The 25,080-nt window shown below is 41.9% G+C and overlaps 2 protein-coding genes across 9 annotated transcripts in view; both read right to left on the bottom strand.

Moving 5' to 3' along the window:
- Positions 1-1,972: 1,972 nt before the first annotated feature.
- PLD4 (phospholipase D family member 4) lies at positions 1,973-18,135 on the bottom strand. 3 transcript variants are annotated; one of them, XM_013104406.5, is made up of 12 exons: positions 18,016-18,135; positions 15,721-15,893; positions 13,007-13,096; positions 11,029-11,231; positions 10,160-10,343; positions 9,237-9,357; positions 8,726-8,853; positions 8,351-8,551; positions 7,836-7,975; positions 6,033-6,198; positions 4,062-4,158; positions 1,973-2,598 (listed from the first exon to the last, which is right to left on the bottom strand). In XM_013104406.5, the coding sequence occupies exons 2-12, from the start codon at positions 15,721-15,723 to the stop codon at positions 2,396-2,398; spliced, it is 1,536 nt and encodes a 511-aa protein (XP_012959860.3). In that variant the 5' UTR covers positions 15,724-15,893; positions 18,016-18,135; the 3' UTR covers positions 1,973-2,395. The 3 variants fall into 3 exon arrangements, with proteins under 3 accessions (XP_012959860.3, XP_021131511.3, XP_071894325.1); XM_021275836.4 differs by lacking the exon at positions 13,007-13,096; XM_072038224.1 differs by lacking the exon at positions 18,016-18,135 and having other exon boundaries at positions 15,721-16,279.
- A 3,316-nt stretch (positions 18,136-21,451) lies between these two features.
- The window catches only part of CEP170B (centrosomal protein 170B), a 55,536-nt gene continuing 51,907 nt past the window's right edge, over positions 21,452-25,080 (bottom strand). For all 6 annotated transcript variants that reach the window (XM_072038227.1, XM_072038225.1, XM_072038229.1 and 3 more), the window contains one exon: positions 21,452-24,994. In XM_072038227.1, the coding sequence (XP_071894328.1) occupies positions 24,759-24,994 (236 nt within the window). In that variant the 3' untranslated portion in view covers positions 21,452-24,758. The remainder of the gene's footprint in view (positions 24,995-25,080) is intronic.

Here is a 25,080-nt window from a genome sequence, read left to right on the forward strand (position 1 = left end):
TGTAAAAAAGTCACCCTGCATCTTTTTCATGTCTCCTATTTGAAGTATGACCTCTGATATCCCAAAGGCAAGACAGCCAAAGTTAATCCTGAATGAGAAAACAGAGGCCAAGGAGCCAGTGCCCCTGATGAAAGAGCTAGCAGTTGTTGAAAAATTTATAACTATCAAAAAATTAGGATCAGAAACAGATAATAGAAAAGCTTTGGGATGAAGCTGATGTCTAATGCATGAGTTCAGGTAACTTTGTTGTCTTGTCCAAACGCATAAAGCTATGGAGCCTGCTAGGTACTGCATGGCTATCATCTGCATGGCTGTCAGCAGTGCTATAGCCACAAGGCCTTGCACCGAGCCAAGTGTCCTCAGAAACTTGCTGGGACAGCAGGGCAGAAGCTCTACACGAAATCCTCTCAAATAAAGGCAGGTCAGTTAGCTAAAGATGTACTTCATCACAGGTAGGTGAGAGGACCTGGGTCTAGCAGACTACCATGCTCAAGACCCAAGCCAGGAATTTTGCCTAGGCCCACCCAAGTAGACCAGCACTGAGCAATATCTGAACTGTCTGTGGCCAGGGCTTAGTTGACCTCCAAACTAGAAAAATCCATCCAAGCCTAACACACAATAATTAATGAATTGTGAAGTGTAATAATGAATTACACTTGGGAAAATCCTTACCTTGAAGAAATCACAATCTGAATGAAAGAGACAAGCAATAGATGGGTTGATAAGGACTATTACTATCCCTGTCTCACACATGGAAAAGGAAAATACTGAGAGATGCAAGGCCAGGTTATAATTTACACCATGTTTTACCTTTGTAATAGAGTACAAATAACGTGTAGCCACCAAGAGGCCCCAAAAGACTTATAAAAAAAAGGAAGCTAAACCCAAGTTCATCTGAAATCCAGTTCATTGCCTTAATTGCAAAGCCCTCCTTTGTATGTGGAGGAAAACAAAACAAAAACAAGCAAACAAACAAAAACAAACAAACAAACAAAAAACAGGTGATGGCGGAAAATAAAATAGCACCCTTGAAGGCATCAATTTTTCCTTTATAAGTTGAACCTTATCCCAGAGGATTCTTGTATTACCAAGATACAAGCTTCACAACCTGTCCAGAAACTTTGCCCCACTGAACAACTTACCGTTACTGTCCGATTGGAGCTCAAAAGGGGAAGAAAAAGTTTTCTTCCTTTTCCTGCTAAACTTGCCTTGGAAAAAAAGTGAAAACGTAGCTTCGAGTGCCATCTAGAGGAGAGCATTGCTCTACAGAAAGTAGCTTCGTTGATGTTCATGAACACATTAACTTCTCAAAAAGATTTTCAAATTCTCCCACCATTCACGTGTGCTTCTTGTATTGGGAAAAATCCGTCCAGATGTTTTTCCTGCACACAATTATTAATACAGTGTATGGCCAGATGTACTTCTTGGTACAGGTTGAGAAACTTGTGAAGCTAATGAAAACCCAAACTGGGAAATTCTACTGTGCAAGAAATTTTAATTAGTGAATGGATATCTCAAATTTTTAAGCAGACTCTAGAAAATAAATGGGAGAGGAGTGCATTGCAAGCAACTGTATCTCCTCGGTATGTTAACATATATGTGAATATACAGTGTGATCAGTAGATATAACTACATGTCTTAAAAAATATGCCTTATTAACAACAAACAGTGGCTTGTAGTGATGGATTAAACAGTCCAAGGAATCTCAGTCCTAGTTCAGCTCCACCTCTCATCACAGCTTGGCCCCCATCTTGCTTACTACAGGAGGCCAATGCACAGATATCCAAGCACACCAGACGCGCAATCCAGGGCAGCTGAGCTGGAAGCTGATCCCAAGATTTAAATCCTAGGTATTTAACTCCAGTGATTAGCCTCAACATTTAAATACAGGTGCTTCCTTGTACCTCTAATGCCTAATGCTTTCAAATATCTTCCCTTGCTGCTGTAGGTGATTACTTGCAGTACTCAAACCTTCTAGTAGCCAGAACTTTATTTTTAAACACATGTAAGAAAACACTGTTAGTGGAATATTAGGGTTGAATATATAGCATCCTAAGACAGCACAGCAATAATGACCTGCTTCTCCGATGTATTCAGATCTGGTTATGTCTTCCATGTTTGCTTTAATATCAGACAGCTTGTCTTATCATACTGCATGCGTTTCATTAACTCTGAGATGGGGTAATCATACACAGCAAAGAAAATGTCACACGCTGACTAATGAGTAGGCAGGTAGACTCAACTCTGAGAAGTTCTAACATCATCAGGCAGCATGGATACCACAAATAATAAATTTATCTGACAAAGACATAAAACAGAAAGCTCCTTGTTTTGCACAGGGAACAAGATTAATATGTATTTTTCTTTCTATTTTAAATGCATACTTCAGTTCACTTCAGAGACTGTCTCTCCAGTTACAGTCTTTCTGTCCTTGCACATCTTCTAGATTCACTGAATATTTGGAATTCCAGTCACGCTCAAAAAGGGTTTTTAATTGTTCCTGGATAGGCCTTCTTCGCAGGTTGGTTGAATTCTGCTTGATAATTAGTCCCACACCAGCTGTGTTAGTGAAGTAATCTTCTGACCAATTGGAAGTCCCTGTGTAGTGGAAAAGGAGCTAATTAGAAAACATCCATTTTCCAATGTTTTGTTTGATCTCTGGACTTGTTAAGTATACATTGCCTTGCTTTGCTGATTTGCTGTACAACTGCAAATCTCATTAGGGCTAACTGAGCAACAAAAATCAGGTCACCTCTTTCTTATTCCAGACCTCAAGTTTTGGAAAGACAGTGTTAACTGCCACTCTGAAGCTTCACAGCAATCTGATTTCTTAGTGTGTGGCAGAGATGTGTGCATCTGCTTGAATAAATATGGGAACAGAGCGCAGCATTTGGGTATTATGAGGGGGCTAAAGCTGGTGTTTGATACGGGTTTCTGCATAGAGAAGAGGAGAATCTTCAATGTACTTAATTCTCTCTTTATCTATGAGGCAGTATGCTACCAGTAAAATAACCTCAAGCACTTTGTATACTATCAGAAGCAAAGGACTAGCAACAAATGAGCTTCAGAGTGGGTCTTCACTTGTTAAAGGAAAATAAGAGGAGAAACTGGATCCTAGATTAAATCCTCAGGAGCTGTTCTGAGCTCAAAATGCAAAGCCTGCTTTTAAACCAGGCAAAGTTGGGAATCTGGCTGTAAATGTTGCCTAGGGCTCTCTCCAAAGCCACCAGCATTCAGAAAAGCAAATATTACGAAAAAATACATATTTTAACACTTAGCATTTTCTTCTGGTGCTTGCCTTAGCCAGAAAATCTACTATCAATTCTAGAAGGTGCTTTGTCATGAAAACAACTTATTTGCATACCTATCTTCAAAAGACAACATGGTAAGAAACAGGTTCTATTAAAAGCAATTGGAGCTGCAAGTCTTCAGCCCTTTGGAAGGTCAGGATATTTGCTGGTTTGTATTGCTTGGAGGATGAACTGACTGAAATGACAGGCCCCTTTCCTTTTTAGAGGGATCCTCGTAAAAGAGCAAGAAAAATAAACACCATCCTGACTTTCAGGAACTGAGCAGCAATTGACACTAGAGTTTCCTTATTTCCTTATTTCAATGCCTAGAATTCTGTTCAACAAACTATGTGGAATTAAATCCTCCCAGCAATTTATTTTTATTAAAGCACGATAATGTACTAGAGCATTAGCTATCACTGCATCATTCTGAGCACACAGTCTGTGAAATTCCCACTGTGCTTGTCACAAACTATGCACTCTGACTTGTCACACTCCATTCTTAATGGTTCACAATCATATGAGATAATCTCCTACTGAACCTGACCTACATTATTTTCTCCCCTTTGCATCTCTGCTTCTATGCCCAGGGAAGATATTCTGAAAAAGATGTGTATTTTGATATGTTTATCTACTTTACACGGCAAAATTAGCTTTTTTTTTTTTTTTTTTTTTTTTTTTTTTTTTTTTGATATTGCAGCCCATCCTATCTCATTCTCAGCCCTATAGATTTGAAGATACTAAAAATGTTTGTAATAATGGAATACGTACCAATATAGGCTGATTTATCAGTGACCATATATTTGTTGTGATTCACTCTCGCATAAGGAATATTTGTGTGGTTAAAAACTGGAACAATGAAGAGTTTCTGGATGGGAGAAATTAAAACATAGATAGAAATGCCAGGTGAGGATCAGACTGAGTAATTTGACAATGCAGATTTTCTATATTTTCAAGCAATATTAAACTACAGAAAAAATATTACACACACTGCTATTAAGTGTACCATAAAAGAGATTTTACTTTTATCCAAGAAAACTAACAAATAGTACTTCTACTATACATAAAATTGGATAAGCAATTGAAATCAGATAAGGATGTTTGCTTCACAATGTTCCATTAGAGGCACAGCTATTATCATTACAGGGCAGACAATTAAATGCAGTTTTAGGCAGCTGTTTAATAGATCTGCATTTACCACTGATTGCTGCTCTTATTTCGTGCTAAAATGGGCTGATCACAGACACAAGGAGTACTGTAGACAACAATAATGCCTAACTTTTTGTGTCAAATCTTACTAAATCTACATTTCTGATCTTTTTTTTCCCTTTTTCCCAGTAAAAACAATTCCACCTTACATCTGTTACTGCCTTTTTTTCCTGATAACTGCATTTTGTTGGGAGCTTCCACACCATCCCCTACTCACTCTGTGTTTTCCATTCTATTGTCTGTGGACTCTGTGTAATATTCATTGCTGAAAAAAAATGGATCAATTTGTATAGGCAAATAGAAAAGCTCTCAATTGAAAATAAAATAAAATAAAATAAAATAAAATAAAATAAAATAAAATAAAATAAAATAAAATAAAATAAAATAAAATAAAATAAAATAAAATAATAAAATAAATAAAATTATAGTGGGTCAGTTTAACTCCATTTAACATGGAGTTAAATCCAGCTGGCAACTAGTCACGAGTGGTGTTCCCCAGGAGTTAGTGTTGCGGCCAATCCTCCTTAATATCTTTATTGATGACTTGGATGAGAGAATTGAGTACACCCTCAATAAGTTTGCAGATGACACCAAGTTGTTGATCTGCTGGAGGGTAGGAAGGCCCTGCAGAGGGACCTGGACAGGATGGGCTGATGGGCAGATGCCAATGGGATGAGGTTCAACATGGCTAAGGGCTGTGTCCTGCATTTTGGCCACAACCACCCCATACAGCGCTACAGGCTTGGGGCAGACTGGCTGAAAAGCTGTGCAGAGGAAAAGAATCTGGGGGTGCTGGTTGATCCTTGCCTGGACATGAGCTGGCAGTGTGCCCAGGTGGCCAAGAAGGCCAACAGCATCCTGGTTGTATCAGGAATAGTGCAGCCAGCAGGGCCAGGGAGGTGGTCGTCCTCCTGTGCTCTGCTCTGGTGAGGTCGCACCTCAAGTACTGTGTTCAGGTTGGAAATTAGGAGACATTTCTTCTTAGGAAGAGTGGTTAGGCATTGGAACGGGTTGCCCATGGAGGTGGTGCAGTCACCGTCCCTGGGGGTGATTAAGGAAAAGTTGGACATGGTGCTTAGGGACATGGCTTAGTGGGTGATATTGGTAGTAGGGTGATGGTTGGACTAGATGATCTTGGAGGTCTTTTCAAACCTTAATGATTCTGTGATTCTGCTAATTCTAGATAGACCCATCTGAGATACTGCATACAGAAAAGGGTCATAAGAAGAGCAATAAGTCATAATTTGAACTGTTACTGTCATGGTGCTCAGCAAAAATGATTGCATTGCTAACATCACAAATGCTGCAGCTAGGCACATCCCTTGATATCACCAGTTGTTTGCATTAACCTTCCTCAAAGGTTATCATTTGGACCTTATTTTCTGAAGGACCTGAAACTTAGCACACCAGTGGAAACAATCTGCTTCTCTAAAGCCTTATATTTGCACATGCAGCTGACAGCTTAGACACAAAAATCAGTCTGGAGACCATATCCTCAAAACTGTCTTTTCAAAATCAGGTTTCTTATCATACCACGTTGACACTGATGTGGGTATGTGGGTTGTTGAGAGCACTCAGGGACCTCAGGTAGTGGAGCATGGCTGGGTCAGAGTGGGTCCAGCAGCTGACCAGAAGCCGAATTTGTACTCTGTAGTTGAAAGCCACACGTCTCAGAGCATTGTCAATGGTTGGCCAGTATCTAGAGAAAATAAAGTGGGTGGAGAGAAGAGAATTTTTGAAATGACTCTCTAGAAAACTTTGAAAATAAACTGAGAACAAAAGTGATGCTGTGCGCAAATGGGATCGCTATTGACTACTAGGACCGGCAGTCATGCCTTCACTGAAGGTATGCATAAGATGTCTGCCTTCTACTCAGCCAGGTCTCTTCACAATTTGTTTAGAGAGATCCAGTCTCTCAAATTTAGTTGGAATTGGTATGTATATATATATATATTTTTTTTTTTTTAAAATAAACTTAGTAAAGTGCATGTATACACGTACACGCATAGAATGTGTGTACATCGTGCTCATTTCCTTAGGAAACTAAACATGACAATAGGAACTCCAATGTAAAGCAAGATCATACAGCACAACATAAAAAGGACAGGGAAGAGCCCAGAGGAAAGCCTAAGAGACATTTTGCAGAATGTGGCCATTTCAGGGACCTGAAGGCTATTTCTAGGATCTACAGTGGTCCTGTGCCATCAGCCAACATGGTCTCTATGCTGCCCCATTCCTTCTTGCTCTTTTCAGTATGCTGTGTGCCCCTGAGGTAACAAACATAGCTGTGCTCCCCTAAACATGGAGCCTGTCAGTTTTCTTGACATTTGTGTTGGCAGTATCTTAGGGAAGAGTATTTAACATCCTGCTCCTAACTATATAACACAAAGAGCTGGGCAATGTGCAGCCCAGGACTAGTAACTCCGAACTCTCATGTGGCTTTCATTTCGTAGACATAACAAGTGCTGCACAGAGGAAGGCAAGTGTCGCTTACACAGACAGGATGGCTGATGCAGAGAGGTCCAGCACTCACTCACAGTCCCATGAGCAATGATGAATTAATTTCCCTAGCTTATTCCTTTTGATCCATTGTACAAAGGCCTGAATTCTCAAATCCTCCCTCGCACATCTTCCTATCACAACCAGAGCAGCTGTGTGCTTTCAGACTCAGGCTGACCGTCTGAAACTTACTTGTAGATCCTGAAAAGCTTGGAAAAACATGCTATTTAGGAATGCTGTTTTTGAACAGTTTCCATGTTTTCAATGTATTGGTTTCTAGTTGATTAACACTGGGGCATTAAGACAGCTGCTTTGTTCCCTGTGCCTCAGCTGCTGGAAGAACCTAACCTGAACTAATCAGCCCCAATTCATCGCCCTACAGCTGGTTGCTGTGGAGATAGCCTGAGGCCTAGTGCCGCTTCCCCTCGCCTTTCAAACTCCTGCTTGCATCAGATCAGGCCCTAGATGTCACAAATGGAGGATTAAGGCTTCAGATGAAGAATGAGGAGAATTAGCACTTCCATTCCTAAGGCGGGGAAGAGACTTTCTGTGAATGTATTCATAGTAAAGAGCAGGAGATGAGGAAACCAGAGGTTCAACTGTACTACACAGAAACTGAAAATCCTCTGAGCTCTTGATCTAGTCAGTAATTGCACAGTCGATGAGGCAGCCACTGATTGTGGAGCAAAGCCTCAGTTCTTGGTATTCAAGAAAGCTGAATGATTTCCTTTCTGGTTGGAGCAGGGGAGGAAATATTACATTTTCCCTTTAAATAGCCCAAGATGATACAGAAGCAACCTAGACAGTCAACTGATTTGGTCAGGATTAAAATCATACCTTTCTGGGTGAACAAAACGGCTGGTAGGGAAATATTCCATAACAGAAATATAGACAAATTTATGTGCCGCACTGATAACACTGATAATAGCAAAGAGGTCATGAGTGCGGCCTTCTGGACAAAATGCAGGAGGAGAAGCCTGTCAGAAGAAAGCGTGCAGGTCAGTGATTTCATCCTTCTTTTATCAGACTGCGATTCGTTCACATTCAAGTCTATTCAGTTTTAATTACAGTAGAACAAAGCATATGAGGTGCAACACTACTGTTTCTCAGGCCCAGTGAGTCAAATACTTATTAAGATATTAAGCCCACAGGAGACTTGCACACTGTCCTTGCCATACAGCCTGATAGCCCAAGCCGTGGTGACCCTTATTCCTTGAGTAGTTCCAGAGAAACCTGTTGAATAAATTATTATCTAGCTAGAGTTGCAGTAGCTAACAAGCACTGAAGAAACTTTTCTGGTCAAAGCTTAAACATAGTTTATAATTCATCTTGTTATTTTAAAACCTACTTACAGAAAAGTAGGCTTTTGTCAAGGTTCCATTAAATTCTACTTCCAGAGGATGACTGTGGTTAATGTGGGTAGAATAGTTTCGAGGCCAAGGGGATGGGATGGTAGCATTAGCATGTCCAAGATCCCAGTAAGTACTAAATGTTTTCCATAGGTCTTTGGCTAAGCAGCTGCAGTTGTATATCACAGCACCAAACTCTTTCACCTGCAAAGAGAGCACACTATGTCACAGCCCCAGCAAGAGCCACCTCCGGCATCCCGGGGTTCTTTGCTGTTTGTCCCTTTCAGTCAATATTTTTATGTCATTAGGATTTTTTCTGTTATATGCTTGGACATTAATTTTACCCAAGGTGTTTGAATACACAATAGCAGAGCTTACCTGAGATAAAGATCTCCAGTCCATATTTGCACTACCAATATATACGTGTTTCATATCTACAATCCAGAATTTGCTATGCAGAACTCCTCCTGTCAAATGTTCAAAATTAATTTTCTTTACATGAGCCCCTAAAGAAAGACAGGGAAGGGAGAAATAAGTTTAGATACACCATGGAGGTGGTATAGTGTACTGTTCCCCTGACAGCCAGAGCATGGCTGGATGTTTAATGCTTGTGGCCAGCAATGGCTACCAAACTCACAAGCACCAGTTCCTGGAAATACAATAATTTGCAAAAATATACAAAACATGAACTTGAAGAAAAATCCTTGAGGTCATGGCAAAATACACAGAAATTGTGAAGTAGTGAATATTCAGTGCTTATCCTATGAACAGTATGACTTCGAGCTCAGGACCATGTAAGCACCATGCCAGAATAGGCCTCAGAGGCCAATTTATCTTGCCTTTAAGCAATACCAAACTTCAGAGATCAACACTAAGGTGAGATAATTACCTTTATTTTCTAAAAGCTCAAGATCAGTTGAATTCGTAGACAAAGTTGGCATACTTGTTGCAATATACATAGAGACATTCTCCGCAAGTAATCTTTCAAACCTCTTCAGAATATCTTCACCCTACGTGATATGTTTTTTGTTATTTATCATGTTTTACTATATGATTAACAGAGACTCAGACTGGGCTGTCCCTTTAACCGAGGTAGGGCTCAGCCTCACATCTGCCACTTTTATTTCCTCTCATGCTGAGGACTGAGTCAACTCACACCAGCACCTGGGAGGAAGGGACAGGGAGCCTCTGAAGAGGATGAGGAAGGTGACTCAGGAGGGAGGCAGTGGCTATGCCCACAGTAAAAAGCAGTTCAGTGTCAGCTCTTTGACCCAGATCTCAAACAGCACCATTCCTGACATGTGGTAAACTCTCTACGTGCCTGAAGCAGGGTGGTCTTGTCCATTTTTGCCTGTATTAGAGCAGTCCCCAGCCTGTACTGTCCCCCATACCCTGCTCAGGATTGCTTGGGAAATTGCCAATTGCCATAGGCCAAAACTGCACCAAGGAGCAATTAAACATGACAAATGCTCTCAGGGTGAGCCTGTGCACTGGCCTGTGTTATCTGCTCTCAGCACTGGAGCCAGGGATACACCACAGGTCACACAGGGTGACAGGTCACACCTTGAGACTGATCTCGAGGCTGCTCTTAAAACACAGCATGGAAGTATTCAGAGATGTGGACAGAGCCCACATGAAGTCTAGCTTGACTGCAGGAGGAAAACTGCTCTGCTGCTTCAGACCAGCATAAAAAAACTGTTGTGGGTTTATGTGAGTTAAGCGATGTTTCTTAGAGATAAGCCATGCAGTCAGTCTGCCCCGTGGACATAAGATGTACAACCCCAGATGTGCTTGTCATTGATTTTCTCCTACCTGCTCTGAAGAGGAATCATTGACGTTGATATCTTTCCCAGTAAGAGACCAATAATAAGAAGCCACATGAATATTTTCCTGGGCTATATCGAGGAGACTTATCCAGGCTTGGTACAAGGGTTTGGCTGCAGTGGTATTTACCTCAAAAGGTAAGTCATAAGGAACATTTTCCACAAGTTCAAATCTGCAAGTGCAATTGTATATTGTGAAGCAAGCAACTGTGACCCAGCAGGAAACCAAGCACCTGTCACACTGCACAGCTGATCGTTCTGAATGTCAGTGCCAACACCAAACAAGCTGAGTTGGAAAAACGAGCTGAGAGTACTCTCTATCCCCAGCTTTTATAGTCAAGAACACATGTAAATTTTTCCTCCCATATCCATCAGAATGGCTTCTCAGTAGCTGTTCTGAGCTTTGATTTTTACCATCCTAAAGATGAGGACAAAAGCTATCCCCTGGGGCTGGGTGGCACTTTGGCACCCTCCCTGACCTTTCCCAGAGACCAAAACCCACTGCCTCCTGTGGCATCTGAGAGAGGTGATCTCAGTGTAGGGACGCTTTGTCTGCTGCTCACCCTGCTGCCTCCCAAGGGGGTGCTTGTAGGTGCTGGGGCAGCTACAGAGTTGTGCTGAACCTACCAGCACAGGACAGTAGTGGAGCTGTAATATTGCCCCTATCACCCCTTCTACTAGGGGAATAATGACTAATGACCCTGTGCCCAAACAACACCCCTACTCTTCCCCAGTTAGTGGTACTTTATCAGCTATTCCACAGCGAGAAAGCAGCAAAATCCATGTAGATGCTGTCAGCATTGTAGCTATTTCTCCACCTGGTGATTAATTCTCCATGAGCCATCAGGCCTGGCTTACCTGCAGGAATCGTTAGATCTATTGGTGCCCTCCTCAGTTATCGTGGGTGTCTGGAAGTCTCCATGAAGTTCTTCTTCTTCCCCCTCTCGGTAAATGCTGACAACAGTTTCTCCCTTAGGATCAACTGTGCTGGATGTTCTCATGAAGTAAACAGCCATCAGGGCAACAAAACCAAGCATCAAAATTGCCCCTGAGAATTGATACTAGAACAGAATCCAACAGGGTAAGATTTATGCACTCGCCAAGTCACTGATATATCAGCTAATGGATAACTACCTGTTGCAGGTAAATCAAAGCCATTCAACAGTAGCTCTGCTTTCAGCTACCGGCAGTCGGTTTTCTTAGATACATCACTTAAAGTGAGGACCATGGTCCAAATATGTGGGCTTACATGAGGCTAATATGTTGGCTTATGTGAGGACCGTGATTTTAGTTTTGTTTTATTTTGTCAAGGAAAAAAAAAAAAAAAAAAAAAAAAAAAAGCTTATTTTTTCCCCCAAGCCTTATGATTAGTTTGACATTGATTATTATTTTAGTACAGGAGAAATGAGCGTTCAACAAAATTTCCACCAAAAACAAAGAAAGAATGCCCACAACACAAAATTAACTGTGGTATCAAGCCTAGTAGTACCATAAGGAGAAACAGAAAGACATTTTGTGACATGTTAGTGTGGTGAATTGGCTTCATTTCCCTTTTTCTGTACTTCTTTTACTTCTTCTTTTTTTTTTTTTTTCCTGAAGGTGGATTGGAAAAAAAAAAAAAAAAGTCCACAGCCTGGCTACCTCATATACCCACATAAAGCACCAGGCTCTATGTATTGTACTCTTAAGGAGAAGACGGACACCAGAGCAAATCGATGTTCCCCCAGCAGTGAGAAAATTTGGCTGGCTCCCTCTGGCGGTGTTGGGAGCTGGGAGCACCCACCACCCCATGGCAAGCAATGTGCAATCCAGAGCTGAGCATTTGGACCTCCAGACAGGAGAACTGAGTCTGGCAGCAGTTGAGTGGCTGTAGCTATAAATGTGAACTCCCAAAATGGTACGTATGAAAATTGAGTAGAAGCCAGCTTCTTCTGAAAGCATCTATTTCGGTTTCTATGTGGATAAAATCTCTTACTTTTCATTTTCTATGCTTTTCTCAAGATTTACAGTGCTGCCATCAATTTCAGAGAGTGATTTGACCTAGAATGAGAAAAATGCTTTTAAACTATCTACTTAATTTTATTCCCACTGGCTTGTTCTCACTCTTGTTGATGACAAAGAAAATCCTACCAATTTTTAACAATTCTGAATTTCATCCTGGGAACATGCCTGCAAGACTTAAACATCATGCAGGTTTTAGAAGGCATTTCTCAGGTAAAAGGTCTATTTCCAAGTCACATCTTGGCTGTCACCGTGCTGTGATGCCAGGTGATCCAAGCATGCTAAATAAATCAAGTGATTCCAGAAGCTTGCTATGGTGAGACTAAGCCTGAATGACAGTCAGCCCAGTGTCAGACAACACACACAAGACCTCACAAAGTAAGGGGAAAGTGGTGAGGTCTTAGGAAGAATTTCACCATGTTATATGGACCAAATTCTTCTTGCATTATATGGAATATAGGATGTCCATAGAAACTGACTTCAATCAGTGCTGATTTACATCAGCAGAAGAAATACAAATTTCATTTACTTATTTGGCACTCACTAGCCTCTGGGTTAATGAAAGAAGTGAGGCTATTTGCATGAGCAAGATTCACTGTCCTGAGTGAAGGCTGCAGGATTAGGCTCCAGGTTTGTCCCTCTCGGCAAGGTTTGATCAGCCTACTGGATAAATCAATGAGGGTTTTGTCACTCACTTGCTTACAAACAGGATTAAAACCTACACAGGTTTCTAAAGGAGGCAATAAAATCATTCTTCTTGATCTGTTATATCTTTTCAGAAATGTCAGTGTAATCTCAGCTCTTGTAAGCAAAGGTAGTGTATCCCAATAATTACCATTTTGACGTCTTTTTGATTGTTCGCGCTTAATTTTGTGTTGGAAGACTTGTTAACCATCAGGGATGTTCCTAATGCTTTTTTCACAATCTGAAAAACAGAAATGTATGCAAGAGGGAAAATAAAGTGTTGTGGCAACGTTTGCAGAAAGCCAGTAACAGCGTAAAAAAGCAGGTCACGGCCATTGCTTTATATAGTGCTCTGAGATTTAAGCACAGATCTGTGCAACGTTCTCTCTGTGTTATGGATCTTGAGTGACATTAACAGATTCCAACGTGTGAGAGAGGGAGACAGTCTCCTGCAGCTTTTCCCTGGTGCTGTCTACACACAAAAATCACAGCAGTAATTAATGTGTAAACAACTGCATCACTGCCTCTTCAAGTTATCCTCCAGCCCCCACTTTTGTCCTGTTGCAGGCTAGCACATTTGCCATCAAGCAATACCTAAGTGCAGAAACCATGGGTGATAATGTACAGCACCAATCTCATCGTGTGTGACTCTGTTAGGCCCTTGCTCTCTCCCTATGCATTTGAGCCATTTTCAGTGCTTCTGTCTCTTCCAGAAAGGACTCTGTTAATAGGACTTGGGCCAGATTAGGCCAAAATCTAGATTCCTCTGTTATTGAAAGTATGATGCTAGGAATTAAGTTAACTTATTTTCCTCTTCAGACAGGATTCTCTGCCTTATCACCAGCAGAGGCAGCCACAAGAGCAAATACCAAAGTATGTCCAAACTCAAAGCAGGTGGTGGGGCAGGGGTAAGCTGGCCACTTGCCTATTCTGCCTTCTCAAATGCCCAAACCGAGCACTTCACACACGCCTAATGAGTTATGAATCGTCCCTGCATGCTATCACTGCACTGACACCAGAGGTGAACTTGCCCTTAGGAATCAGCTGTCATGTTTCATGCTCAGAAGCAAGAAGCACATCCTGGGGTATGGTGGATTTCAAAAAGTGATACCAGATGATATCACCACCTGTCCAGTCCCCAGACTGCTGCTTCCTATCCCTGAGCCACCGGGCATTTGTAGCCTGATGGATGAACATGCTGTTATGATATCAGATACTCAGTTGCTCTGCTGGTGGTCATACTCAAGCTAGTTTTAGGTAGAAAGGATCCTGCCAGGCTTGTCCTGTCCATCTTACCATATGTTCACAGCTATTGTTACCTGAACTGCAGGGGCTGATGCTGTCTGCCCTCCCACACCAGCAAGGCAGCATGGCCATGCATTTGGCCCTCCCTGCACCTTGTGGCTGCACAGTGCTGGCAGGACTTGGATGCAGCATGGCCATAGCCCCAAAGGCTTCTTGTGGGATCCAACTAACAATAACTAGTGGGATTGAACAGAAGAGATAGAGGATGTCTTGGGAGACAAGGGAGCTGAGCCTGAAACACTGACTTGGGGAATATAGTGAGGGTCATGTGCAGGTCCTTGTGACCTTGAGATCCCAGTTTGTGTTTTAAGCCCAGTACAAAGACGTGGTGTCTCACCCTAAAGAGCTTACAGTCTGAGCAGAGAGGGGGATATAACACATCATGCTGTGTGACAAAGCTGTGTGATAGCAACGCAAGTCTGGGTTGAACGCTGAGCCAGGAAAGTTAGTAGGAAGAAAATGAAGAGACAGCAAGGCAGAAGAGGCTGAGTTTGCTAAGAAACTGAGGCAAAATGATTTTAAAAGAGGATGAGAAAGGTAACAGAAAAACAACAGCAGCAGCCCTTCAGCCTCAGCCAGGGAAAGCCCACTGAGGTTGCAGGCCCCGCTGCACAGCTCCCTGCTTCGGCAGCAGCTGTCCCGACCAGCTGGGCTGTCTGCTAACAAACAGGCTCCTCTGGGTGCCCAGGTGATTCTCGACACCAAACCTGAGCACAGGACGTGCCGTCTTGTCCGTCTGACCCCCAGAGCTAAAGTGCTCCCCACGACACATTTTGTGGCTCAGGTAGCATCTTGGTAGGACACTGCAGCTGTAGGTGCGCTGACAGTCGTGTGATGGCTTCAGAAGGATGGAGCTTGTGAGAAATGATTCGTTTCACTTCCCTTTTTCTGCTACAGCAACAAAATGGCTCCAAAAAGCAACATTTCTCTTAAAATAAGAGTTAACATATCTCATACGTGCCATAATAGTCATCTGTCATTTGGTTCAAATGAAGTCCTCCTTGATATTTGTGACTAATACAGTGATTCCCAGCTGCTATAGAGAGGTCATGAGAAATGTACTAAAATATATAGGGACAGAGCGGGGGGAAGGGCACCACTTTGAGATTCATTTCAGCAAGAAAGAAAACATCACAGGCAAGCAGAATTTTAATAATGATATTGTAGCAGGTCAGTAATTAGCTATGGCTTCCTCTAGCTTTCAGTGCTTCACCGGTTGCCAATTTCAATGACTAAAGTTCATCCAAGAGTAATAAATGCAAGCACTTAGCATTGCTTCACAGACTGGATCACAAGCTAATACCCCAATCTACACAGTACACACAGGAGGCTGTTTATTGCATCGGGTTGCTTTCTCCCTGCACCCCAAAATAATACTTGTTACTTCTTTTCTCCCTCAGGGTCAAACTGTTTCAGATCTTGGATTTCAAATACAAGGGTGAGACTTTTCAGGCTAGAAAATCTTCCCCACAAGATGTTTAAAGGGTCTCAAATGAACTAAGTGCATTTACCTCTCCATTACTACTCCCAGCACCCTCAAAAGCTCGTCAGTGTACTTACCATCCTGGGAGACCTCCTGTGTGGATGTGCTTCTGTAGTCTGATGTTACTCCCAACTACACAGAGAGGAGATGGTGCACACGCTTTTCACCAGTAGATTTATTTCAGGTTCTTCTGTTTTCTTCCTCCTCCTGCTGAGTACTTCCTCTTAAGCACCGAGTTCCACAATGAATACTACAGAGACAAGTTGCCATCTAGCTGTTGCTACTCAATTCTTAGGTTCCAGAACCTGATCTCCACCTATCTGGCATAACTTCCCACAATTCAGACTCTGTTGAATGACTAAATTCTCATGGTGTTCACTGATGTAAGTTTATTGCCTAGCTCAGCACAAGAGGACACTGCTTGAAAGAATTACTCAGCTTTTGGTGCTGTTTGTGCCTGGGACATGGCAATATTCTCACTGCTTCATTGTCAGCCCATCAGAAACTTCATTTCAAACTTAGGAGCAAACCCTTCAATGCCACCTCTCTACCTAGCTCCTCTTGCTTATCAAACTCTTCTGCTCAGTTGACCTTGGATATATGTAAAAGAGCAAGCTAGCTCCTTTGAAATAATACATCTTAGAGCTTTCATAAATAAAATGTATCTGGAATTTGATGAGAAATTGTTGAAGGTGAAGGTTATGTGCAATGTTGAGTTTGAGGCAGCTTCTAAGAAATCATGTCTCCTGCAAAAATCCAAAGGTTTTACGAAGTCAATACTACCCAGGTAGCCACTTTGCTGTAATTCTCCAGGCAGTCCCTCGATCCTGTTGAAATGAATAATGCAGTTCCCTGCTTTGGCATCTGAGGGAGGTCGCTCTACAGTGACTGTAGATGGAAAAAATAGGAGCCAGAGGATAGGTCAGGTATAGCAGAAAGAGGCCTTTCTCTGGGAAGATAATGGTATTATGAATCTTCTGCTTTCCCTGGGACCAACAGAGCAGTTACTAAAAGGAGGCCAAATGTGATAAAAAAGGTCATGGAGTTGATATGAAGCCTGTGTGACCAGACAGCTCACTCCTGAATGTACTGCTCTACACAGATTACCCATCACTGGGAACATCTTAAGTCTCCATTAAATCTGGGCTGGGTCCAGGTGAAGGCTACTCCCACCCCTTTAGCCTCAAGTTACCAGAAAGCTGCAGACAGGATCCTGCATGACCTAGCCTTTGTCTGCACTCAGAGAGAAGAGGCAACTCCAGTGAGCAGCCATGCTAAAGGTCCAAATTGCTCTGGAAGTGCCCCTGTTCCTCCACTGACTTCAGAGGCTGAGCATCCAAATTACACATCGCAGCAGCCAAGTGTGTGATGGGTTCAAGTCAGCGATGCACGTGTGAGCAAGCTTAGCAATAAGCTGCCTCGCTCTGTTTGTACACTGGACTGAAATTCTGGCATAAACTATGCTGACGTAAATAACCAAAGCTCCCATGGATTTCATGGGCTTCAGGATTTCACCTCACAAGAAGCAGCATATTTGTATGAAGTTCAGGACTTTTCTCTGGTCGCTTCCAGCTTTAACGCTAAGGTAGTGCTACATCGTACTTCTTCATGACTGTATTAATACATCCTGGATGTATTAAAGAAAAGTCTGGAAGCAGGAGCTAACAACAACCTCCTGGCTCCACGCAGCTAAGGAGTCATTGCTCCAGTATCACCAGTTTAGTTCAGACTAAGAGAGGCTGGACTGTATCACAGGACCAGCAACACTCCAGCAGCACAAGCTCAACCTCCGCACACACGCTGCTCTCCTCTGCAGATCTCCCCCATGATTTAAGACCTATTCTTTAAACTTGGAAGCACACAGCACAGTCTCAAGCCAGGGTTCTCTGAAATGACTTCTGCTGTGCCAGAGGTTGTGAGCAGTCAACTTGAGGTGGTACAAAGATGCTGGTTTCCAGAGACTGCTGTTCCCAAAGGATGCTTCCAGAAAATTGAATCATTTTTCTCCTCCCCCTTGGCAGCTCTCTAAGCACTTACAGCTCTGATTTATCTCCTCATCCTCCCCCTTTCCAGCCTGCAAAGGGCTGTTTTCCCTCTGCTTATCTGATCCCACACAGCAGCCCAGCATCAATCACACATTTCTGCCCTTACCAGCAGTGTTGTAGTGGTGAGCGTCTAAGGATGGAAGTGGGTTTGTGGGGGAAGGAAAATGATTTGTGTGACCCACTTACACATTGGGGAGGGGAAGACTGGCAAATTTCAGGGCAAACAAAAATCTGCTTTCTTCCTCCACTTCTGTTTCTCAGAGGAGGCTCCTTCTGCCAGCTGCTGACTTGCTGCCTTCCCCCACGCAGAGTAAATAAATCTCTCACCTTACAGTTGGATGCCACTCTCCAGTTAGCACACTCTCTTTACAGCCATGCTCGGTCTCCAGTTTGTTAGAAACGTGTATTACAAGACAGAGTGAAAGATCTTTATATGTGGGAGGTTTGCTGAGAAGAAACTGTCGGTTTAACATGTTCTCGTCTCGGAGAGCTAAGAATAGACAGGAGCGTCACTATCACTGCAGAGATTACTACAGAATTACACTTTCATTTTCATGAGGACCAAGCTGCCGGGCTCCGGACGCCAACAGCCAGCAGCAGGATGGCAAGCACAAACAGCCAGAGGCCTTACGCTCGAGAAGGAAAATGCTCGATCTATACTTTGTGCCAAAAGACTGTGACGCTCAAAGTAGCTGAAAGAAAATGTCATTTCAGGTCAAGAACGGGGAACTGATTCAGCTGACAAGCCTAGAGAAAATTTCTGTTTAAATCAAAGTTTGGCTTTCTGTTTGAAAATGTTTTTAAAGATTTACTCACTTTCAACTGTTTTAAAAGTTCAATAAATACATTGAAGTATGAACCTTAGACTTAGAACATTTCATACGTGACGTATTTGGAATATGTTTTTTGTTGCTGTTGTTGTTTTTTAATCTAAAACTCAGTGCTAGTTAGCTGTATTTTGATTGGAAGAGCTTATTAAAAAAAAAAAAAAAAAAAAAAAAGAAGGAAATCAGTGATTTGCATAGCTCTATGTTTGCTCTTTCAGAGAGGACTTTCCTGTCTCAGTTTTGTCACTTCTCCTTCATGGCACATACCCTGCAGTTGCACCTAGGAAATATGACCTACAAGGATTAGGAACAACTTCAGTGTGTTCTGTCTTTCTGTGACCCGTGGGTGTCACTTTTATTTTTCCCTTTCCTTTTGCTCCTACAAGTCGGTTGTTGACACATGTAATAGAGTTACTGCTGACTAAGCCTTTTCTGGCACTAATTCTTTTGGCAAGTACGGTATTTTTAGTGATTTTACTTAAGAGGAGGAAAAAAATAACAACAAAAAAAACAGGGAAGAATCCTAGTGCGTATTATTTTCTGATATACATAGATTTTTTGGTTTCCTTGGTCATCCCTCATCATTCAGAGATCTAAGCAGCGGATGCACTAGCAGACTACACCTAGGTAACTGCACCTGGCATGCTTCTGTCTCTGCAGGACAGCACCCAAATTGCTGCAGCCCTCCCAAGGAAAACACCACAGTCCCCCAGCCAACCTGCCCACTGCTGCCCCAAGCCAACCCCACCTAACCAGGAGGGGCTGAGGCCAGCAGCCTTGCCCATTTGGTCCACAAAAGCCCCTGCTGAAGCAGCATGGCCCTCCCACACCATGGTGGGAGGCTTGAGGGTCTGGTGGTAGACTTTCACATCAAGTCTTTACATCACAACCTGTCTCTGGTTGCTCAACAAACTTCAACCCTAACAAAGGGTCCTGAAAACCTCGCTCCTAGAAAGACTTTTTGGTATTCCTTTCTATGCACACATGGAAAAGTCAAACTCTGTATTTCCCAGCAGAGATTAGGAGGTTAAAAGACCCAAGCAGGATTTCAGCTGAACACGCAGCGGGAAGATGCGCAGAGATCGGCACATTTGCCTTCTATCACTTATTTTTAAATTGTGCCAGATAGCAGCTTTCATCATGATGCAAATGTTTGGCCACAGTTCCACTACCTCTGATTTCTGTTCAGTCAGCGTTCACAAACTGGTGAAGTGGATGCACTATTGATTTCCAAAGAGCACTTTGCATAGCATCCAAACACAAATACCACCCCATCCTGTTGGGGAAGCCTGCAGAGAGGTAATACTATGTGCAACTCAGGACTGTGGTTTAGAGAACAGGGAAACCTTCTCTGCTGACACAGCAGACAGACTTAAATAGAAAAGCTTGAGAAAGCTTCTTATAAGGCAGATTTTTATTTTTATTTAAATAACCCCCTTTCCTAAAACTCTTAACTCTAAGTACAAAGGTGTCATTAATGTTCAAGGATCTTATGCAAAAGTCTTCAGGGAATGGGAAGTCACTCAGTGAGCCTGGTTCGGTCCTAAATTTTTTTTATTCCTTTCTCTGCACTTTAGTTCTTGTTGGAAACCATGCAATGTTCTTGTACTATTGTTGCTATTGTACTATTGTGCTATTGTACTTCCTAGAGAAGCTGTGCTAACACAGAGGATGTGGAGCCAAAGTCCAGCTCAGCACCGAGCAGGGCAGGTGAAGCTGCAGGCACCTGAAGGCTGTGCAGAAGGAAAGAAGGAATTAATACTGTTTCTAAAGTGCCAAGAAAGATGCAAAGGTCAGACAAAACTCCAGGAAGAATAGAAGACAATGATGTAGTGAAAGAAAAAAAAAATCATAATTCATTTACATTCATAATAAATGTAAAAATCCAACATACAAAAAATGAGGGCAAAAGAGTGAGTACAAGTAGTTTTCTATGATCACCTGCTGGGGCATGATCATACCCAGGCTGGATTTAACGTTTTAAAACACCACTGTTAATCATGGCAATGAGATAAAACAGTAGCAAAATTAAATTACATATCACCATACAGAAGTAAGAGGTAAGACCACCCTCAGGTGACGGGGACTTGCAGACTTCAATCCCAGAGCAGGGCAGAGGGGACTCCTGTACTGCTAGAGAGGGACTTGCCCCAGCCACAGGTGGCACCAGAAGGGATCCAGCTGCACTGTTATGTCTTCAGTTGCTGGCAAGTCTTTCGTTACGCTGTGCTTATTAACACCAAAGTAAACAGGTAGTTGGAAAATTTAGTCCACTGAGCACTTACTCTCAACAAATTAACACACAAAATTCCAGAATCGTATTGTCACATGATATAAGAATGATTTATTAGAGCAACTTTATGATAAAATTATATAAAATAACAATTTATTTTATTTTTTAAAGACGTCCACAATATCACCTTGGAACAAAATGTACAGATACTGCCTATAATCCAAACAAAAATAAATTACCATTAAAAAAAGCAGAAAAAAAAAATCAAGGTAGGAGAAACAAATCAAAATTATACACAGCATTTCCAGAGGGTGTGGAAAAGAGAAAGTCATTAATCAGTTCAAGTTATACAAATGTGTTTCAGCTTTACTCTCAAACAGCTCAGCTTGCATTTGTGTTGCATGCAAATGGAATGATCCAGTGAACAGTTCAGAACAGCAGAATCAGCAGCATAACAACAGCAGATAGTGAAATAGGCACAATTCAGCATGGGGCACATCAAAAGTGAACAGGTAGTTCTGTCTGGTCTTTGCAAAAGTTATACACATTTACCAAACTTCAAAAATAGCTACTGTGATCTGCAAAACAAGAAAAAAACTAGTAGAATCTTGCACTTAACTACCTTACAGTTTTTCTTCCTTTTTTTTCTTTTTAATTTTTTTTTTTTCAGTAGGCTGTATGTAAACATTCCACTAGGTTTACCTTTACTAAAATATTACTCAAAGATGATGCAGACGTTCTTTTCTCCTGGAGCACGACCACGACATGACCTCACTGTAGGTACAATTGTTGTCCTCGCTCACAAAGCTCATACACATTCTCCCAGGAATTTACATTCATCCCAGCACAGAGTAACAGGTTTTTACATTTGAAAGCGCTGAACTGAGAACATGGTTTTCAAGTATAGTGGAAGAACTGAGGGCTGGGATTTTGAAAGGTGCTCAAGGCATCAGGCACCCAGATCGCATGGAAGCCCACAAGAGCCTGAGCGCTCGCTTCCCTAAGCCTTGGAAAATCCCACCCTTCGTTACATTTCTTTAGTCAAATACAAAACATGTGAAAGCAAAACGGTATGAGAACGACCCACAGGTCAGCGTCACCCCTACCAAGCTCAACGTGAAGCCCATCCACAGCTCACCGAAGCCAAAAGGCATCCTGCACACTGGTCCCAGGCCAACAAGACACACCTGGCACGCTCACCCTGCAGTCACGGAGGCATGGATGCACACAGTACCATGTGTAAGACTGAAAATTAACAGAAGAGTTACTCAAGTGGCTAGCTCTTTGGCGTATCTGGAGCAGACAAGTACAAATGGGGTGAACTTCAGAAACGGTGAACACAAGAAAAAATTATGTTGTGTTTCCTCGCTGACTAACAAGACTGTTTTAAATGCGAAGATCCAAGCACGAATGCTGCGTCAGGACACAGAAGCATTTTGTATTTTGGCTGAGTCACAAATAAACCAAGCTGTGCATCTCCCCCCCAGCCCTTCTCACACACGTCCAAGTTATGAGCAGGCACGGACTGCTGCATCCTTATTAGTCACTCGAAGAGGTACCGTATTTTGTGGGTTGGCTTAATTGATGTAAGGTGTCTGCGGGTGTGCTCTCAAATTCAGAACAAAGCAATCAAGGAAGAAAATCCATTCCTGATGTGTTCATGGAAGATGGAAGAGTCAAGCAATTTTCAAGTGAAAACAATCAGAAGTCAATTCGAGGACATATTGTAGAGAAAAAAAATCCACTAGAGCGTAGCCACGAAGATGTGGAAATGTGGATAACAAACAGTAAGAGTCAGATGTCTGAGTAATTCACGTGTCTCTACAGCAAAACCAAAACTAACAGCAATACCTCATCTGTGAAGGTCCTTCAACTCCTAGTGAGTTGGGGTAGCACCTGGTCATATCAAGCCCTAACAAAGGAGGGCTTGGGAAAATGTTTCATACGTCAGGAACAAACCACCACTTATGATAGTCATCACAGACACAGTCAGGTATTTCAAGGAAAGACAGATCAGAGTAAACAAGTGAATCAACACATTCAGATAGTGCGTATATTACAGGCAGAAGAGCATCAAGGGCAATATTTTTTTATTATTCTGCATTCATCTGTGTGAAATTCAGCAGATTTCCTCATGGAAGCGCATCTCCACATAAGCAGATGAGTTATAACCTGCTGGAGATATTGGAAGGATATTTGAACCTATTGTTTGCCAGCCAGCATCCTGCACGCTCAAATTAATGACCTGCTGGCATATTCCCATTTTGAGACCGATCCTGTTTCTGCTGAAATTGATAGAAAGCTCCCACTGGCTTCACCAGGAAAGCACTCATGCTCTTTGCTAGTAAGACTAAACACTTTGTGAGCATCCCTACTTATTTAAGTTATTTTTAACTGGTTCCCACTTTCACAACATTCTAGCAGAAAAGCTCAGGTAACTACTGAAGCTAACTAAGGAATCCACTACCCACCCAAAATATAAAGTCGGCACACAAGAAGCAGTCAAGCTTGGGATACCATTTCACTAGTTAAATTACACACTGTATGAGGGCAAAGTGGAACTCATCTGCTCACCTTTCCCAGCAAATGTATCCTCCATGACCATGGAAGAATTTCTCTACCTGATTACTGTTAATGGACCAGGAAGAATGAAAAAGGAATCAATACAAGATGGAAAAAACTGGGAGCAAACACATCTGGAAGAGGTCCTCTGCAAAACCAAACCTTTTGTTTTTAGAGCAACAGAAATTGCAGGTTTTGCAGCTTAACTGAAAGGCAGAATACAAAATGCAATGTTTTTTAAACAAGAAATTGCTTAGTGCAACTGCACATAGTAGTGTTTCTGGGACTATAATTACCAAAAATAAAATCCAGACAAAAATCCCAGATATATGAAGTGCTTGACACTGGTGGGTAGTTTCTAAAAACACCACAGAGCCGTTGTTTTCAAGCACTTTTGCATTGAAAAAAAAATTATAGGAGAACTAACCATAAAGGAGGAGCTACACTTACGCTGTTATTTTTTGAGTGCCATCAAGTGAACACTAGTTCACAGCAACTGTGTCATTAAGTTTATTATGCAAGCCACTGGAACAGATGTTTTTCTTAGCAATTAGCTAAATCAAACATCATAGTTGTTGGCCCAGCCAGGAGTATTTCTAGTTCATTGCAAAAAGACTGAATAGTTCATAAAAAGCTTAAAGATAGCAACTGTACCAAAAATTTGGCAAGCTAAACTGTAAAATTTGATTATTTTTTTTTGTACCTACACCAAACTTTGGGCCTGAAACACCAAAAACAGTAACTGTATTAGAAATCTTTACATTCACACCAGCATTAACTTTTACACTTTCCGAAGAGAAAACAACAAGGGTTTGCTCTGCCTTCTTTTGTTTTCTGAACTAAAAAAAAAAAAAAAAGATATATGTACAACTTCAGTGTGATCGCCTTTTTAAGACTGCTGATTACAGAACTGTAGCAAGAGTTCCTCTGAGAAACCCGTTATATTGCACCATCGTTCTGCTGGATTTGCACGTTGATTCCAACAGAGCTGCAATGCTCACTTGTACAAGTAAAAAAAAAAAAAACAAAAATAAACAAAACCAAAGCAAATACAGTACCAAAAAGTGTTGCGTGTTTTTTTCTTAAACCTGCGCCTCATTATAACTGAATAATTATAAACAGGCCAATGCAAGAACACTTTAGCTTCGGCAGTACTGAATGGAGGGTATGCAAAGCCTGTTTTCTTATGGCACACTGGAAGAATAAGTGAGTAACTCTTTGAAAGTCGTTTTGCCTCTATGCTGAATATGTGCTGCTCCACAGTGCTAGTCTTGTTTAAAAGGCATACACAGACTTGCCATTCACCCTCACAGCATAGATTTTCTTTTTTTTTTGTGCAACATGTTAGCAATCTAAACAACTGCTCCACACAAACTGTCCACAAACCACTCACATAAAATACTAACGCGACAGTAGATTACAGTATGATAGCAATACAAAATATTTCATCAGATCACGTATTTCTCTCCATCTGGAATGAAATTCGAATCTTGCAAACTAGAAGAGCCACAGTTCGATTTCTGCGTGTAGTTTCTCATCTGTGCTGGGGACAACGTCTCCAGTGTGGACCCAGATGCGTTAGCAGTCCTGACTTTAGTGGCTGTGGATTGTTTAGCAGCAGCAGATGCTTTGTTACTGGCAACTACATCCAAGTTTCCAGTAGGGTCAATGATAGCATTTATAACTGGGGAAAAAGAGGCATACACAGACATATTAGCAGAACTCAGAGTTGTTTAAAGAAGTTACTTGCCTTCGTTTTGAAGGCCACAG

Source organism: Anas platyrhynchos, chromosome 5 (assembly GCF_047663525.1).
Source record: "Anas platyrhynchos isolate ZD024472 breed Pekin duck chromosome 5, IASCAAS_PekinDuck_T2T, whole genome shotgun sequence".
In the NCBI taxonomy this organism is placed as follows: domain Eukaryota; kingdom Metazoa; phylum Chordata; class Aves; order Anseriformes; family Anatidae; genus Anas; species Anas platyrhynchos.

What these genes read in the sequence shown, in the direction of transcription:
- PLD4 (XM_013104406.5), bottom strand. An exon ending in ACTGGAGATCTTTATCTCAG is followed by an intron (nt 8,552 to 8,725) that starts GTAAGCTCTGCT and finishes CTCTCTTTGCAG; the next exon opens with GTGAAAGAGTTTGGTGCTGT. An exon ending in CCCACATCAGTGTCAACGTG is followed by an intron (nt 4,159 to 6,032) that starts GTATGATAAGAA and finishes TCTCCCATCCAG; the next exon opens with AAACTCTTCATTGTTCCAGT.